The 17218-nt window shown below is 34.7% G+C and overlaps 1 protein-coding gene across 2 annotated transcripts in view; it reads right to left on the reverse strand.

Moving 5' to 3' along the window:
* Positions 1 to 17218, reverse strand: part of CNTN1 (contactin 1) — a 230812-nt gene that overhangs the window by 143007 nt on the left and 70587 nt on the right. For both annotated transcript variants that reach the window (XM_065886561.1, XM_065886563.1), the window contains 3 exons: positions 10221 to 10353; positions 6628 to 6800; positions 4783 to 4878 (listed from right to left, as the gene is read on the reverse strand). In XM_065886561.1, the coding sequence (XP_065742633.1) occupies positions 4783 to 4878; positions 6628 to 6800; positions 10221 to 10353 (402 nt within the window). The remainder of the gene's footprint in view (positions 1 to 4782; positions 4879 to 6627; positions 6801 to 10220; positions 10354 to 17218) is intronic.

The following is a 17218-nucleotide window of genomic DNA, read 5'->3' on the forward strand; positions in this document are numbered from 1 at the left end:
TCTATGTGTCACTAAACAAGACAGATTTGGCCTTTGCCCTTATGGGACTTGTAATATTAATAGTTAATCTAAATTTATTTAACGAATTTTTGCCTATTGATAAGCCATCTACTTGGATGAAAGAATAATTGCAATATGTTGGAAGCTATCATTTCTCATTAAAATAAAGGTAGGAATTGCTATTGCCATTTTTAAACAGGGACACAGAGCTTTAGCTGGTTGACTTCCCCGGGGATATAGAGCAGTAGGGAGGCAGAACAGATCTTCCAACTTCCCTTTCCACCCCAGAACTACCAAAACGGTTCCACGACTGGTGTGGTAGCTGCCCTGCTGCTCGGACTTAAGAATGAGACTGAATTTAGGCAATCAAGAGCCAAACCCTGACCAAGTTCTCACAGGGGCTCAATCAATTATCTATCTGTCTTCCCCTGCCCCATGCAGATGGTAAAATTAACCATCTCTGAAGAAGCCAACACCTGCTTTCTTCATAGCCCTGCTGTCTGGCTTAAAAAAAAAAAAATTATAAAATTACTTTTTTAGAAAAAGTAATAAGTACCAGCACCTGTTTCAAAAACATTACTTTTATTGATAGATGTCTGGGATGTTTTTTCCTTTGCCTCAAGAGAGTCTGGACCATATTACAGGGGGATTTGTTTTGGCCAATTATACTACATTTGACTAGTTTCATTGTATTACTTTGAAATACATCACTTATCTAACCTTGATAAATAATATATATTTCTCCTTGAAATAGATTTAAAGTACTTAAGTGTTCCCTGGAAGAATAATTCACAAACTTTTTAGAAGATATTTGTACTTTTTTTGTTAATTAACCTCAATAGAACAGAATTTACCTATACCAATAAAATCACTATAGCTTCTCATTTTTCTTTGATACTCACAGTAAACTACACATTAAACTCTTTTAGAAAGAAATTTATACCAACTTATACCGTGGGCTCATATATTCCCTACTATGTTCTGGCATTCGTGTCTATTTTTGTGCTTACCTTTTCAGTCTATTGAGATTCATTCAATATCATGTTCACCATTTCATGAGTTATTTTTCTTAGGAGTATTCCCACTTTCTTATTCATTAAAAAAATTCACACCATGTCTATTACTAGGTATTCCATATTTTGTCAATAGTATCCACCCTTTGAACAATGGATTTCATCTTTATTCTCTCACTTAATATGCACATATATGATTTCTATTTTGTGAGATGTATAACTCAATTTCTGATGGTTCTGAAAATTGGCCAGAAACAAAGCATCATGTTTTCATTTTCTGAGGGTCTAGGGGTTTAGGAAGTCTTACACATTCATGAATTATTGATTGCTATTTAATAAAACAAAATCTTAACAGGAAAATTAATCTTTTAATGAAATTGTAATCACTACATATCCACCAATTTAATGAACACATTTATTTACTCTTTCACTCTCTCAGTCCTCAAATATTTTTTGGACACTTATTCTGTGCTAGACATTAGGCAATCCGTTGTATATCAAATGTTGTTATAAAATTGAATCAACATCTGTACTGATATAGTTACGTATAAGTATTCTTGATAAATAAGTAAACTGGTTCAAATCAGAGTTCTCCCCTTTGCAAGAAACTGTAGAACACCCAAATCCATAGAAAAATGTAATGGGTTGTAAACAATGAGACTTCCCTTCTAGATCTTTTTCCTGTGCATAAATGAGAAAGACAACATTGCTATAATCGTGAATAAAAAATTCTTAGTAGAGTAAGAAGTACTTTATTTGCTTTAATAATAAGGTTCAAAATACTAAATGTACTAAATGTATTTTATTTACTTTAATAATAATCCATTTTAATTATATATCCATTTTATCATTTAAAAATATATTATTAAATTTAAATCTCACAACAAGATCTATGAAGTAGGTGGCACAGGAATTATTATTCCCAAATTTTAAACAAGGAAATTGAGATGTAGATATGTCTAAGTTGACTTGACTTAGTAAGGACTAAATCCTAGGTTATCAGATCACCAACTAGAGCAGCAGGGTTTGACAACTATAAATAGTTGCGTATATAACATTCTTTGAGGCTCAGAATCCAAAGGCAGTTTCCTTTACACCTTCAACGCCATTAAGTTTTAAACTGCAAACACAAAACCTTAACTGCATATAGGAGGAAGATAGATTTATGGCACAGAGATGGTAAAATAGTACACATACATACACACATTATGGTTTTGAAGCATATGTACATTCTTATGTTTGAAGATGGCATGTCTAATGTTCAAAGAGGTCATAATCCGCTAAGAACACAAGCGGACAAAAGGAGATGAAGAGCTGCTCAGATTCTATTCTATGATTAATGGTGTTTCTCTGGCTTATTTAAAAGACCTACTTAATTCCCTGCCCTGCCCCTGCCCATATAAACATATGTATCTTTATCAGGATGAAGAGGTAATTAGTCATTTGGCTTAATGATTTGAAGCTTCTATCAACATTGTTTTGGTCCATGAAATTCTTCATTCGGCACAGTAGTAAAGATGTCACAGAGACTTGAAAACAAGACTTATCTCAGAAAAATCTCAAAGCCTGTTCCCTGGACATTTTCCCCCTTTCTATTTGTACTAATTCTCTAAGTTATCACACGCATTCCTATGGCTTTTAAAACTATATAATGATGTATCACAAACTGATATTCCTAGCTCAGATGTTGCCCCTGGGTTCCACATTCACAGAAATGCCAATCTGACAGCTCCTTTTGAAAGTTTAAATCAGGCACCTCACTCTTATGTCCATAGCTATTCCTCCAGGCAATTGCAGCTGCCTCCTCTCAAGAGCTCATGACAAAAACTTTGATGTCATCCTTGACTCCTATTTTTCTCTTATATCTCACAGAAAGTCTACCAGCCAGTCCTCTTGGCTTTTCCTTCAAAATATATCTTGAATTTAACCATTTCTTTCCACCTCCAGTGCCACTGCTCTGGTCCACCATTCATTGCCCAGATGATTGCAATACCTTTGAACTGATCTCCCGGTTTCACCTTTACCCTCCCCTGAGTCTTTTCTTACAGCAGTAGCCAGATTTAACTTTCTATATCTTAAGTGATGTCATATGACTCTTCTGCTTAAATCCCTTCAACGTAACTCTCACTCAAAGTAAAAGCCAATGTAATTGCTATGGATTATAAGGTTCCACCCATCCAAGTAGATGGCTTATCTTGTATCCTTTTGATTTCATTCCTTGCTACCCTGTATCTCATTCAGCAACCTGGCTCACTTTGTCTTCCTCCATACTCCCATTTTGGACCTTTGTTCTTGCTGTGGCATATATCTGGCATGTCCTTCCTTCAAATATCTTCATTTTAGCTTCTTCATTTCCTTCAGGCTTTATTTCAAAGTTGCCATCTCAGTGATGCCCTTTATAAAAGTTTAGCCATCCCTTCAACGCTTCCTCTCCACACTTTCCTGGATTATTTTTTCTCCCTTTCACTTATCTATTAATATCTAACATGCTATGTCTATTAACTATTTATCTTGTCTATTGTCTCTCTCCCTGTAGAAGGTCGCTGAGGGAGAGTAGCTTTTTCTATTTTGCTCACCGAGGTATTTCTGTGGTGTAAACAGTGCCTGATACATAACAAGTGCTCGCAAGAGATTTGTTGAGTGAACGAGTGATTGAATGAAGCCCATCCAGTGTTGAATATGGTCAAATGTAGACACTGGTGACTTATGATCATTTGGTTTGTGGGAAACACTATGAACATGATGGGATTTTTTTTCCCATAATTTTGTCAGTTCTTCAAAAAAAAGACTACTCCCTCTTTGAAATTTTTTTTACAACATTTTGGATTCATAAATTCCTCCTATGTTTATCAATTAATTATCTTTCTCCCATAGCTATTAGAAAGAAAATGATCAAAAAGCAATCTGAATTTATATATACATAATTAGAATAGTATATATATATATATATATATATATATATATGTATGTATATATATGCCATACTAATATATTCCATAGAAAATGATTTATACTAGCCTGTTATGAATCATTCTCTGTGGAGATATTTAAAGACATAATATTTTATGTCTTTATGACCTAATATTAAAACTATAAGAACCCAAAACATTTTTTTTCTGTGAGAAAAGTGGTATTAATATATTGTTTGAAGAGGATATTTGATAAATAAAATAAGTGAAATGTATGCAGTGTTCATCTTTTAATTAACACTTTGGTGGCTTTTCTTTTAGCCATATCAAATTACTGAAAACATGTATTCAAAAGTTGAATCTTCTAATAGATGACATTTGATTTAGCTCCTTTCTTCTGGATTGGTACTCCTACAGAGATTAATAATTTATTATGCTTTTATTCCTTTCTAGTGTTTAATTATAGTTCACAGTATACTGTAGATGCTAAATTGTTAATAAAATGGTTGATTATATATTCTTCCTTGGTACTATTCTATTTCAGAGGTCATTTGTAGAAAATCTACAGTGTTTTCTCCTGTGTACCAGGAACTTTAATAGGGACATAATCCAACATATATGTTGCTTATAAACTGAAATGACCATAGATTTTTGGAATTAAGGCTCAGTTATTAAGGAATTAAAAAAGCAAGCAACTATAATCACTAGTAAGTCATGCATTAGAAGGTTACACAAATATTGAGTCTTATTTATTTATAAATGTTCCATTATTATTAAGAAAATAAAACAAAAAAAAAGAAAACAGAAACTTCCCCATTTCATTTCCTAGTTGCTTATAATCACAGAAGAGCTAAGTTTACCTGGGAAATGGTATGGAGGGTCACAGAGCAACACCATTCCTTTCCCTTCTTTCACTCTGACCTCGGGACGTTCTTCAGGTGGGAAAGGATCAAGATCTAATCATGAAAACAAAAAGGAAAACATTCACTCTCTGGGCAATAGAAAGATTGATACTCATTAAAGTTTATTTTTCAGCTACTAACTCACTTTTAGATACAATAGTTCTCTGTTGGTTTGGTGAAACCTATCAAAGTCAATTAATTCCCTTTTACACACACTGGGATGTGCACACACTACAGAAGAGTATGGACATTGGTAGCACCTGATAACTATTTGGACAACCCTGAAGATTGAGCATTTCCTAAACTTTGTTTCAGATTTAGGAAGAATCTCCATAAGAGTATCTGGAAATCGTGTGTTCAGACGAACCCAGGGCTCTACCAGAGAAAGTTTTAGGGAGGACTCCAATGGGGAGAAGGAATAAAGATGAAGGGCAGGATGCTAGATGAGGAATGTTAAGGTCAACAATCTCTTGCTCTTTTCCAAATTCTGGGTTTTCCTGTTTTATTTCCTCTACTCTCTCCTGTGTATTTGGAACTCACATTTTGCTTGGTTTTTTGATAGCCTACTATTTGATTCTTCATTTGTTTTACTGGTTCTCATTCTGTTTCAGTCTTGCCTCATCTCTTATTCCTTACATGTGATCAGTACTCGAATTATAAAATCTAGTTTTTACTTCTCTCAGTATACTTATGTCCCTGAAAATTTATCATTCCAATAACTACCTTTTTGCAAAGAACGCTTCAAGTCTACTTTTCTTGTCCTGATGCCTCACTGGAATGCCATCCCTGTCCTCAAAACTTAGCTGACATCTATCTCACTGTGGATAACTTAATGTCACCTCTGCATGTGAAGCGACAATTTAAATGCTTCCTCCCATCCTTGAAATTGGTCTTACTTGCGCCCATCCCATTTTAAAGAGAGCAGAATGTTTCTGCCTTTTGACTAGACTTTCCTTAAGAAAATATTGAAGGTCTTTTTCTTTCAATGCAATGCAATCTGTTGTGTATTTCTTCAAGGACTGAGTTTATTATTTACATTCCCACTGTCACCACACCAATTTAATCGGACTGCACTTCCTGACCCTGTCTCACTCCCTCCTGGTAATCACTACCACTTGGGTCCTTTTAAAATGTCACTTTCATCCTATAATTCATTTTGCAGAATATTTAAACGCTGACATAAAATCACGCACGGAGAACACCTAGTCCAGCTCCTCTCCCAATACACATTTTTCTTTCAGAATAACCTCTAACTTTTAGTTTAGCGCAATGTTTCTCAAAATATTTTTCATTATTATTGCCCCCAAAATGAGAAATTTTATTTAATTTATTCTTAACAAGAAAAATTAAATACTAAGGAATAAAACTTTTGTTGGGTGGGGCTAAGCATTGGAGAGCTATAGACCATTATGTTGTAATATCTAAGATGGTACCACAAAAACCAATTTTCACTACCTTGGGGGTGATATCACCCCCACTGAGAATGCATAGCTTAGCATTTCCATTGATAGTAATCTTTAGAAACTTATTCATGATCTTTTTGAACATGGCCTTAGTTTATTTTCCAGTGTTATCTTTCACTACTTCAAGTACATTCATAACACCCCTCATGACATTTTGCTCTCCTGAAATTTTTTCTTCTCCACACAGTTAAGGCCCACTAATCTGGTAAGACACACCTCATCTATGGAGTCCTTCACTTTCTTTTTTTCTTGATTTCTCCTTTTGTTAAACTCTTATGATAACATCTAAGTTTTGCTTCGCCTAAATGCATTTGCCCTTTTTAAAGTTACAATTACTTACATCCAAAGCTCAAGGTTGCTTCAGTGCTTCTGACCATTCCGTAGTTATTTGATGCTAAACAGTAATACACTCCAGCATCTTTCTGTTTGTCAGGGTTGTTGATAACAAGGTTTCCTCCTACCATACTGTACCGATCACTTGTCAGATCAATATCCCCATTATTCATTCTCCATCTATGAAAAAAAGAAATAAATGTTATATCAAAGGCCAAGAGGACTGCAAACAGTGTACTGGGCTAACATTGTTCTAAAATAATATGAGTATAGCTCCATGTGAAATCAGATGATTAAGTAGTTGACTCAGAGTGGTATTTCTTCACATCCTATAATTCTGTGCCTCTGGGCTCATGATTTATAATTCAGCTCAGACACAGAAAGGTAAATGTTCAAGTGTATGAATAATTTCCTTTTTTTTCATGAGGCATCCCAAAGGACAAATATTTCATTGAATTTTGCTGCATAAACTGGTTTCTTAGCAGATATACATGGATTATAAATGATAACCTTTTATGCACGTTTAGATTAATGCATATAGATATATTGTATAAAATATTAAAAACATTCCTATAGCAGAAATAAAATATAAAATATCAATATCTGATTCTAAATATGAGTCATTTTTGAAAAAAACATACTAATTGAAATCAGGATTCTTCTCAGTAAATGTCATATTCTGACCACTAGAGGTCGATCACACTATTTGAACATGATTAAAGTCAACTGGGTCTTCGTTTCCAAGCCACAAATACACTATTGAAGGTATATTTACATGGAGATGATGTTATGAATAAACCAACTAGAAACAGGAATCTAAGTTTCTTGGTGAGATGATGAGAAGATTGCATATATAAAATAGTTGTCAATTAAGTTGACCACCTGCATAATTTTATAATCATGTTCTATCAGGGTTAAGGTTCCATGTCTTCTGCAATGTTATAAGACAAGAGCCATGGTGAACCAGCGGGCTGTGGTCCCATCATTCATTGCCTGGCTGCACAATTCTGATTAGGGTCAGAATCTTGCCAAAGAGGTCTAATGATTTTATAATATTTTTTAATAAATCAAATTACTGGAACATTTTTAGTTTTAATTTTTACTGTGTAGGAAGTAATTCAAAAGCGAACAACAGAAAACTGTGCTTTGCTTCTGAAAACCTACCAAATACCAACCCAATGAATAAATCATCCCCCTCACCCCAGCTGATGGCAATATTGTCCCTGACTGAACCATCCAATGTCAAGTCACTTAGTACTTGCCAAGGCAATGGGTTTCTTTGTTAGGCAGTTCCAATTGTTATGTTTTATGCCCCCTCATTATATTTACTTTAAATTTTTATTTATTGCTTTAACTTCTTCCCAGTGGGACTGATTCTGCCCTTGATGTCATATAATGATAAGTTTTGCTGTGTTAAGGTAAGTTCACAGGTCTATTTTATTTTCAGGAAGATTCACCTTTGCTGTAATTCCTTTTACACAGCTTTAAACACAATTTTTATTGGAGTTCTTGTTATTGTGGGAGACAAGGCAAGATAATGAAAACCTCAAGGCTGATGAGTGAAAGGTAAAGTTCCCTGTTGTAACGTTCATGATGTTGCCACGAATAACAAATTATGCCAGAACATGCCATAAATATAAAAGTACTATGTGAATGACAAATTGCCTGATTACCAAGGTAAGTATGCCTTGCCCTGAATATTAAGTAAATGTTCATAATTGCAAGTGTTCTTCTGTCAGACAAGCTGCATCATGAGCTGAATATTTTTTATTTTGATGTCAAATGCAGATCACCTTCCTAACAATTAAACGTCTACTTCTCCCCTTCAGCTCTCTACATTAACGTGTAGATAATCAGGCCATACTTGCCCTGGGGACTTATGTGCGGATGCAACCCTTGGGAGGGAGTTGGTGATGTATTTGCCAAGCAAAGTTTTGCTTTTCATTGTTCTTTTTTATATTTTAATGAGAAGACTAAGTGGGACTAGCAGGAGGGAGCTAGAGAGAGGTGCTAATCAACATGTACAAAATTTTATTGATGTAAAACTTTGCTTCTTACTGTCTGCTGGATGGTGGTAGTGGCGGCAGCAAAGAGAAGTACACGTTCGTAGAACACTATCTGAGAACAGCCTCTGCTGTTCTTTTCTCTTCCATTGGAGCCTGGAGGCTGATTTGCTTAGGTTCCGTGTATGAATGTCAAGGACAGACTGTCACAGAATAACTGTCACAGAATAACCGTCACTGAAATAGTTTTTGAAATGCTATTGACCCGTCTAGATAGATAAATACTGAAAAAAATTATATGTTTCTTTGAAAGTCATAAAACCTGTATTTCAGTCCTGGATCTGTGATTTACTAGCTCTGGAGCAGAGCAAGTCAACTTACTTATTCAGGACTCAGCTTCCTCTCCTATAAAATTTTGTACCTGGATTAGATCTTCTCTAGAACCCCCATTAGTTATACTATGCCATGTGCACGGTTATGTACATAAACTCCCATTATATATGACTTAAGGGTAGAAATAAATCTAGCCCATCAAATATTTTCAGAACAAATGTGTTATTTATAAAATATCTACTTCTACTTTTATAAAATTATAAAAATAATTTTAAAGAGATGGTGATTTTATATATAAATTTATATTTATTTTAAGAAAATGTTTGTAATTATAGCCAGAGGCAAGAGAAAATGAGTTCAAGTATAATTAAATGGGGGGAAGGGGTATTCTCCATGATAACAACTTTTTAATAAAAATAGAAAGTTATTTTTCTATCCATGAGAAGAAAAATCTAGTACTAAAATCAACTTTGTTGACTGACAACCTTCAATTAACTCAGGTGACATTAACACACTAGAGCCCCAATTTCCCCATCAATCACTTGCTTTGTTTTCCTGGAACCAAAATCCACTGACATTTGCTTAAGTTTTAAATCTTATTCTTTACATCAGGCTAGAAACTGTTAGTATACTTTTCTGAATACTCTGAAACAAGAGAACCAAATGTTACCTTTTATATGATAGCATAAATATGTATCCCAGAAAAACATAAAGAGGTATGTTATATAGATTGTCCGATAAGTAGAGACATTTAAGGAATTTGCTTTGTTGTCTGGAATATAGATTTAGACTACTGAAAAAATAGTGCTTTCTAGAGTTATCTATGTAAGAAGCTCTTTAAATGTAGTTATTACAGAAATACTATCCATCATCTGTAGGTATGAGTTATCCAGGCCAATACATACAAAACCAGTTTATCCTCAAATGCATATATTTAAATTGTGCATATTATTCATATAACCATTTTCTTACTTAATAGCATGATCTCCATTAGCCAGTTTTTAAGTGGATAATGTCAAATGACACTGGCATTATCTGTGCAGGAAATAGGAAGTGAATTATTTGCATATATTTGCAAAAACTATCTATTTGGGTATTAACAACTTTAAAAAAAATAACCTGTATGACAATATTTTTGTTAATGTTCCTGGACTTCGTAGAAAGCTTTATGCCATAGCTTTCTCTATAGATACAGGGTCATAGATGCTGATCTGTAATCTTTAGTCCAACACTTCTTTCTGAAAAGAGCAATGAGGTACATTACTTGTAAACTGGGAAAGGGCTGGCTCGTGCCCTACAGTTTAGTGAAACTTTTCCTTCCGGTGACTCCTCTGGATAAATGGTATTGATTGGTTGTTCTTCAAAAATTGGTCCAAATCCTTTGTCTTCCTCAGAAACTATAAGAAAAATACAATTATTTTACATTGTTCTATTTTACAAATCAAAGATAATTTGGGTACATTAAAAAGTTTTTTGAAAAAAAGGTCAGAAACATGGAATCTCCATTTTCATTCAAACCAAAGATATTTGCCACTATAATCCTGAGGAAAATGTTCAGGTTCTTTATTCAAAATTCTTTTCTGCTCATCTCTCAGCATTTCTTCAAAAGCACTCTGTGGTGCCATGCTTCACTATTTACGGCTCCTCATGCAAGTTATGCTTTCTATGCCTCTGACACTTTGCACTTACTTTTCCTCTTTCTGGAATCACCATCTGACTTTTCTCCTCTTATCAAAATTTGTACACTCCTGGAATCCCTGGTGGCGCAGTGGTTGAGAATCTCCCTGCCAATGCAGGGGACATGGGTTCGAGCCCTGGTCTGGGAAGATCCCACATGCTGTGGAGCAACTAGGTCCGTGAGTCACAACTACTGAGCCCACGTGCCACAATTACTGAAGCCCATACGCCTAGAGCCGGTGCTCCGCAACAAGAGAAGCCACCGCAATGAGAAGCCCGAGCGCCACAACAAAGAATAGCCCCTGCTCACCGCAACTAGAGAAAGCCCGTGCACGGCAACAAAGACCCAATGTAGCCAAAAATAAATTAGAAAAAAAGAAAAAAAAAAGTTTAAATCTAAAAAAAAGAAAAAACTTTGTACACTCCTTTATGATTTAGTCATAGCGTTAGTTCCTTCACGAAGCCACCTCTCCAACCCCTCCTAGTTTTAGTTGGTCCTCATTTATGTTCTCATAACTCCCTATCAGGTTTCTGACACTTAACACACCTGCTGTGATTCTTGATACAGCTTTCTGTTTCACTAGATTGCAGATGCCTGGGGACAGGTCTGGAACATACTAGGTACTTAACAACTTTTGAACAACATAACGAATGAATTTCTAGATGCTCTGGGGAAATGAGTCCTTTTTGAGGGTCAGTTCTTGTTTAATTTTTGTTTTTGTCTTTAAACATGTGACCAGCACTAGTACTTAGCAACATCTAGAACAATCAGTAAACTAATTACATGATATGGGATCTGGCCAACTCATTTAAAATCTACCACAAAAATACCACAAAATCTACCACACACACAAAAAAAATCTACCACAAAAATAGTGTTGAGAAGCAGTTGTTCCTGACTGTGTATCCTCTCTGAAGGGCAGGTGTGACACATCATAGCAGGATGAGGAGAAGAGATTCACTCCCATGTCATCAGTGTGGCACCATTTACAGAGCACAGCTAAGAGCCATATATCCCAAATGAATTAATACTGATGTATATGACTAGAAATGAGGAATAGTCTTACATGGGATCATTGTAATGTCTCTACTTGATCAAAAGCTATGGTTCACTCCTCCAATTTACTTTTTAAGAGAGAGTGTAAGGCAAATGCTACACTGAAATTTTGGTTGTTCTAACATTAAACTTAAGGATAAAAGCTTTCTCCCAGTTTCTCTTAACAAGAAGTTTAATTATGTCTTTTAAATCTTGCTTTATTACTGTTTAGCAGTGCTTTTGGAAAAATTATTTAATGTCTCCAAGACTCAATATCATGCTTTATAAAATGTGGCTAATAATAAAATCTATCTCATTGGACTATTGTGAGAATTACATTGAGACAACCCATGTAGTCAGTAATCAATAGCTACTGATTCTCATGAATTTGCCAGTGCTTTCAAAATTTAATTTAAATATCTTATGTATATCAGCTCTTAGACTAATTCCAAAAACTTCAGGGGCCAAATTTTATTCATTCTTGTAGCTATGGTGCCATAAGCATTATGTCAATACATATTTCTGTGTACATAGATGACTAACAAAAACCTTCAGTTAGTTTCTCCCAGTATGAAGCATTAATTTTTCTAAACTGACCTGAAATATTTAAAAGGGAGAAGCCTCATTTTTAGTTGGAATTTGCTGAAATTGCCATTCAAGAATTTATAGACCTTAGTTACATTCCAAAACCACCATTCTATTTCAGACCGCAGATAAATTGCTGGATCAGAATTGGAGGAACCAGAGAAACTGGGATTTAGCTCCAGCTGTGCAGTGTTCTAGCAAAAAAGCTTACAAAGACAAGCAGAGGAGTTCAATTTTATTAATATATTTTGATTCTCTTCTGGAAGGTAAGATGACTTCTATTCTCACTTTACCCCCTGATGAATTATGAGTTTAGTATGAAACTCTTTGAACAATTTAAAAAAATACCTAAATAGATTAAATATTTAGAATACTAAAAATAAAGTGTTTAGGGGAGTTTAAAGCTCATGGATATCTTCTAAGTACATTGTATTTATATACAAGCCTGATGATTATGGTATTACTATCATTACCAATAGAAAAGATCATCAAATTTAAAGAGGGATGGATGTTTGGTGCAATTATGCATATAATTTAAGCAGAAACCCCCTGATCTGCACTGGATTAGATCTTGAGTTTCCATTTGTTTCATCAGTGGCAGCATAAGAATTTTAGATGGTCATCTGTGAGTCTACAGTTTGGTGAACTAGAGGTGTTGGTTGTCCTTAATTCAGTCAATGACTTGATTCTGACTTTGCATATGGTAAAGTTTTGAGATATAATGCCAAAAGCATGATCCATGAAAGAAAAAAATTTGATAAGTTGGACTTTATTAAAATTTAAAAGTTATGCTCTGTGAAAGACACTGTTTTAAAAAATTTATTTTTTAAATTAATTAATTCATTCATTTTTGGCTGCCTTGGCTCTTCGTTGCTGCATGTGGGCTTTCTCTAGCTGCAGTGAGCGGGGGCTATTCTTTGTTGCGGTGCGCAGGCTTCTCATTGCGGTGGCTTCTCTTGTTGCGGAGCACGGGCTCTAGGTACACAGGTTTCAGTAGTTGTGGCCCGTGGGCTCAGCAGTTGTGGCTAGCAGGCTCTAGAGCGCAGGATCAGTAGTTGTGGCACATGTTAGTTGCCCCGTGGCATGTGGGATCCTCCAGGACCAGGGCTCGAACCTCTGTCCTTTGCATTGGCAGGCTGATTCTTAACCACTGTGCCACCAGGGAAGTCCCCTATGAAAGACACTTTTAATAGAATTTCAGGTCTTTAAGGTTAGGGATTTTTCTTTAGGTCGACTCCAACTTACATCAGAGAATTTTGCAGTAAGCAGCAAATTGAAAAGACTGTCAACTTAATTAAGTATCTGCTTCATTTAATAATGGTGATTACACACTATTTCACAAAATTTGAACTCATCTCAATAGGTGCAGGGTTTCATTACCTAAAGATTCTTCAACAGTATTGTATTTCCAATGTAGAAATAGTTAATCCTGGCCTGCTAGCACCTGCTTCTAGAGTGCCGTCTGGTAGTGCCAGTATAGGGTTTGTAATAATCCTGAATTCTCAATTTAATTTATAATTTTATTAGCCTTCTTGAAATAACTACTTTTATCACTTTGAAATAAAGTGAGTTTTGTTCATTCCAAGTTGCCTTGATTATTTAAAGTACTGTACAGTGCTTTGAAATACAACAAAGACAGTTGCACATAAACATACATCAATATGGAGGTAGAGATTAGATTTGCATATTTTCATAAAATGCATATTTTTTTGATAGTGTATCTTTTTTCATTTTTACGTTATTTTATTTCTTAATATTTTTTATTGTGGTACATCACATAGTATAAAACATACTATTTTACCCATATTTAACTGTACAGTTCAGTGGCACTGAGTACATTCACACTGTCGTGCAACTCTCACAATCATCTGTCTCCTGAATTTTTCACCTTCCTAAGCTGAAACTTTGTCCCTGTTAAACACTAACAACTCCCATTCGCCCTCTCCACCCCCCCACCTCCTGGCCCCTGGCATCTACCAACATACTTTCTGACTCTATGATTTTAAGGTATATGCCTTTGAGATAAAAATCGGTCATCTTTTAGTAAACTGAAAATATTGTTTATAGTTTCTTCATCATGATCATAATGCTTAGTTTTTTTTTTTTTGTTTTTCTGGAAAAGATACCAGCAATGAATATTTCCATTGAAAATAATGGAATGCCACATGTTAATAATGATGGGACTATATCTATTGATAGGCAATCCCTCAAAGGATAGATGTAAAAATAAAACACTTTTGGGATGAGCTGGGTTGAAGTTTATAGGCCAAACTGGATATTATCAGTGTCCCATGCTATTTTTTCTCAATGACAAGTGCTTTTCCAAAATTATATGCAGATATTTTCTAGTACTCCACTTCCATCTGCCCTTTATAGGAGGAGACAACAAAACATTTAAGGGATAAAAATATGAAGCTAATTTCTGATAAAATATTTAATTTATTTTTCACTTGAGAAAATATTACATTTAAGATATTTCCCTTTGCCCACTTTCTAGAGCAAAAAGCAGAATATGACATACCACATCACATTAGTGTTTTTACTTAGTATATTTTATAAATGTGCATTTCTAGCTTTTGTAAAATTTTCGAACCTGATTAAAATAATGCATAATATTCCATTAGGTGGTTTACAAATTACTCTATACATTTTATTTTGAGAACATATTTGGGCTCTGGGAAGATAAATTACTCAACACAAGGTTTTGAATTGTTGTGGCATGCTCAGTGTGAACTTCTGAATGTGAACTTCATAACCCCCTTGAATACTATCTGAGCTCATTGCTCTGTTAGCTCAGCTAGGGAGCCCAGATCAAGGAAAAAGAACTTTCAGGGGGAATACAACACAAGGTTCAGCAAAGGATCCATTAATATAAGCATTATAATCTCCATTAACAAGAATTAAGCCATCCATTGCTTTTCTTCTAGGGCCATGGAAATAATTAGATGACAAATGATCATGCTTTGGAAGTATTATGGGGTTAAAGGGTACAAGAAACACATGGATAATATGTTAAAAAATAAGATTATTTTTAAAACACATGCTCTTTTTTGTACTGGATATATTCTTCTAAAAAGGAGCACACAATTATATAGATGACTTCTCAAGCTAATTGATGACAGCATTTCACTCTTTTTTTGATCTACTCAATGCAAATTTGTGTATTTTCTACCATATAGTGGTAATATATTGCAGAAGTAAGTTCATTTCTTAAATCTGATCAAGAAGATTAATAGAAAAATAGAAATCATGTATGAATATTTGCTGTCAAATTCACAGATGTGAGCAACAGGCAAAAACTGCTGCTTTTTTCAGTAGCATTCTCAGTTTCATGGTTAATGTAATCACTTAGTTGTATGATCTTAAATGGTATTACTTCACCTCTCACTATATAGAGATGGTCCACTGTAACCTTGCTATCCTATTTTATCTCTGGAAATTGAAAGTATAATTACTATCTGTGCTTGAGAGTTTTTTTTTTTTGAGAGTTATTTTTTATTCATTTTATATTCATTATGAATCAAATCCTATTTCTCATTCTGTAATATGTCATCTCAATCTGTTAGTTTTCAAACATAATTTTATATAAGTATGCTGTAATAAGATTCTCAGGAAAAAAAATCTATTAGAAAAAAGCAATGAAAACAAAATTTTAACACAGTCTAATATTAGAATTTTTACAATATTTACAATGCTACAGTGGTTATGGGATAGGGAGTGTTGTAGGCTCTCTTGAAATACAATAAACTCTCCAAATGAAACAATATTTAAATTGTCTCAAAGCATGCTTCTTGTCTTCATTGTCAATCGTTCCCCACTGATAAGAGAACAAGGACATTTAGGGCTTAGGCTTTGAATATTCTGGTGCCCTAATTCTTTAGTCTCATGGGTAATAGGTAACATTGCAGTAATTTATCATAACTAAAATATAAGGAGTTGGCCTTGAGAATGTGCAGAAGTCCAATAATTAGAAGGAAGATTAGGATCTGGTTAGCAGAGTGGTTAAGTTGACTAAATTTTCCTTAGCATGGCATTACCGGCCTAAGAAGAGCCTATCACATTTCTTGATGGCAACAATTTCCTTGACCTATGGTCCAACCCTGAAGCTCTAGACACTGTGTTTTGCATAACTATCTGGGCATCTGTCCACACCTACCTTATGTCTACCTATGTATGCTGCCACAAGCCAAGGAATGATGGGGATACCAGAAGCTGAAAGAGGCGAGGAAGGAGCTTTCCCTTACAGGTTTTAGCAGAAGCATGACCCTGATATCTCCTTGGTTTGGGACTTTTAGAACTGTGAGACAATAAATTTCTGTTGTTCTAAGCCACCCAGTTGGTGGCACTTTATTATAACTATAGCTGTCCGAGGAAACTAATACATATATTACACTTAATAATAAACTGTTGAACTTTAATGAACTAACCTTTCTCAAATTTATTTGACAATGAATTCCTGCTAACATCCTGCAGAACAAGAGTTCTTTGAATTAGTGATCTAACACAGCCCATATTTGCCCACATCTGCACTTTATTTGTGCCACTGCCTCTAAGAATTAGCTCCATTTCTAATAATTGAAATACTTCGAGTTTCCCTTACCTACTAGCTCCATCATTAAATACTCATTTATTCCTCAAAGTAATTGTTTTAAAATGCTTATTTCTCTTATAAATCTGTTAATCTTCTTTTTATTATTCCCTATTATATGTAAGGTTCTTGAAGTCAAGAAACATATCTCACTGATCTTTATATAGCCTAAATGTAGTTATTCCTAACTCACAAGGAGGAAACAGAAATAGTTTTGATGTGCTTCATGCTAGGACTGTCCTTTTTCTTAATCCCCTACAGATGGAAATTCAAACCCACTCTGGCATGAATATCTTGCTTTGGCATGGAAGTTGTTGCATTGGTTGCTCAGTGATTCTTCCTAATTATTCATTCTCCTACCACTATGCTGTGGCTT

The sequence above is a fragment of the Phocoena phocoena genome, chromosome 11 (assembly GCF_963924675.1).
Source record: "Phocoena phocoena chromosome 11, mPhoPho1.1, whole genome shotgun sequence".
In the NCBI taxonomy this organism is placed as follows: Eukaryota; Metazoa; Chordata; class Mammalia; order Artiodactyla; family Phocoenidae; genus Phocoena; species Phocoena phocoena.